At 45.2% G+C, this 1,619-nt stretch overlaps 1 protein-coding gene across 2 annotated transcripts in view; it reads left to right on the top strand.

The window, feature by feature from the left end:
• The window catches only part of LOC133564174 (histamine N-methyltransferase-like), a 20,167-nt gene extending 18,771 nt beyond the window's left edge, over window positions 1-1,396 (top strand). The window contains exon 7 of one of the 2 annotated variants that reach the window (XM_061918319.1): window positions 331-1,396. In XM_061918319.1, the coding sequence (XP_061774303.1) occupies window positions 331-683 (353 nt within the window). In that variant the 3' untranslated portion in view covers window positions 684-1,396. The remainder of the gene's footprint in view (window positions 1-330) is intronic. The other variant, XM_061918318.1, reaches the window with a different exon arrangement.
• The last annotated feature ends 223 nt before the right edge of the window (window positions 1,397-1,619 follow it).

Genomic DNA, 1,619 nt, shown 5'->3' with positions numbered 1-1,619 from the left:
GACAATTTGCTTACAAATTGGTGACCCTCGCCCCATCCTTGTTTGTGAATTACTTAACATTTCTTGGAAGCTGCTTTTGTACCCAATCATGGCACCCACCTGTTCCCAATTAGACTGCACACCTGTGGGATGTTCCAAATAAGTGTTTGATGAGTTTTTCTCAACTTTATCAGTATTTATTTCCACCTTTCCCAACTTCTTTGTCACATGTTGCTGGCATCCAATTCTAAAGTTAAAGACCGTACAGATCTAACACTGCTGTCTTAGATCTCATTAGGAAGTGTCTTTTAAGTCCATTTCCTAATGAATGCACGTGTTGATGCAAAACAGCCAACTCTGGCTGGGACACTCTGTGGAGGACCTTCTCCAAGGAGCTGTGCAACGAGACGCTCCCCGTCTATCGCTCGTCTTCTGACGTCCTGGCCTCCCTGAAGAGTCTGGGTCTGAAATACGGGGAGCATTTCGTCCCCAACACCTTCGACGTGACGGAGTGCTTCGATCCGGACAGCAAGACCGGACAACGTCTGCTTAGTTTCCTGACAGCCAGAGAGAGCTTCTACCAGTCGTTCACGCCGCAAATAAGAACCGACATACTAAACCTTCTCAGGAGGGAGTGTAGCACGGAGAAAGAGGGCAAGGTGTCTTTCAACAGTGACTTAAGCTGTGTGTTTGTTCATGCTTGAACCTCTGGATTCATGTGTTGGAATAATTCTATATAAGTTATCACACAACTCTTATGCTTAAAGGCCTTTGCTATAGTTAGTATCTATTGTGCTCAAGCTGTACTTTTTTTCCCGTGCAGAGGCACACAACTTGTTATCTTCCACTGCAAGTTAGGAGTTGCCTCGCCGAAGATATTTCTGTCTTTCAGCCCGCTAACAACCGAGGACGGACCTCAAGCACCTCAACGAAGACAGACAAAGCAGAGACAAGGCGCAATCACAAGACCCCCAGCACATTTCCGTTTTGAATAATCACGAATTGTGCCAACTGATCTGCTTGCATAATGTGTGACCCCCTCCCTTTAGAAGCAGCCTCAGCGATGTAACTAGGGAACTCCTGAATAAAATGGGGGGCGCGTGGGCTGTTCCTCAGAGCGTAGGGTGAGACTGTAACTCGAGTGTGCAGCTCCATGCGTTCTCCTCATGAGCAAAATTGAACTCTGTCTCTGCCTGATTCCTTGGTTCTTCTTTAATAGATAGTTTGGTGCTTAAACCTGACACCATGGTTGATTATCAGTGATCAACTCAGTCTCCAAAGACAATCAAACATCACAATCTGCTCATTTGCAGAACTGATTTGTGAAGTGAATTGTATTTATATAGCGCTTTTCTGTAGTGACTCAAAGCGCTTTTATATAGTGAAACCCAATATCTAAGTTACGTTTAAACCAGCGTGGGTGGGACTGGGAGAAGGTGGGTAAAGTGTCTTGCTCAAGGACACAACGGAAGTGAGTAGGATGGCAGAAGCGGGGATCAAACCTGGAACCCTCAAGTTGCTGGCACGGCCGCTCTACCAAACGAGTTATACCGCCCCAATTTGTCATTTAGTCATAAAGCTAAAATGTTAACCGTTATAACGTCATTCAATTCAAATTGATTCTATTCATAGTTTACAGA

Source organism: Nerophis ophidion, linkage group LG13, assembly GCF_033978795.1.
Source record: "Nerophis ophidion isolate RoL-2023_Sa linkage group LG13, RoL_Noph_v1.0, whole genome shotgun sequence".
NCBI classification, from domain to species: domain Eukaryota; kingdom Metazoa; phylum Chordata; class Actinopteri; order Syngnathiformes; family Syngnathidae; genus Nerophis; species Nerophis ophidion.
The sequence above is the reverse complement of the archived record's forward strand: the minus strand, read 5'-3'. Positions and strand labels throughout refer to the sequence as shown.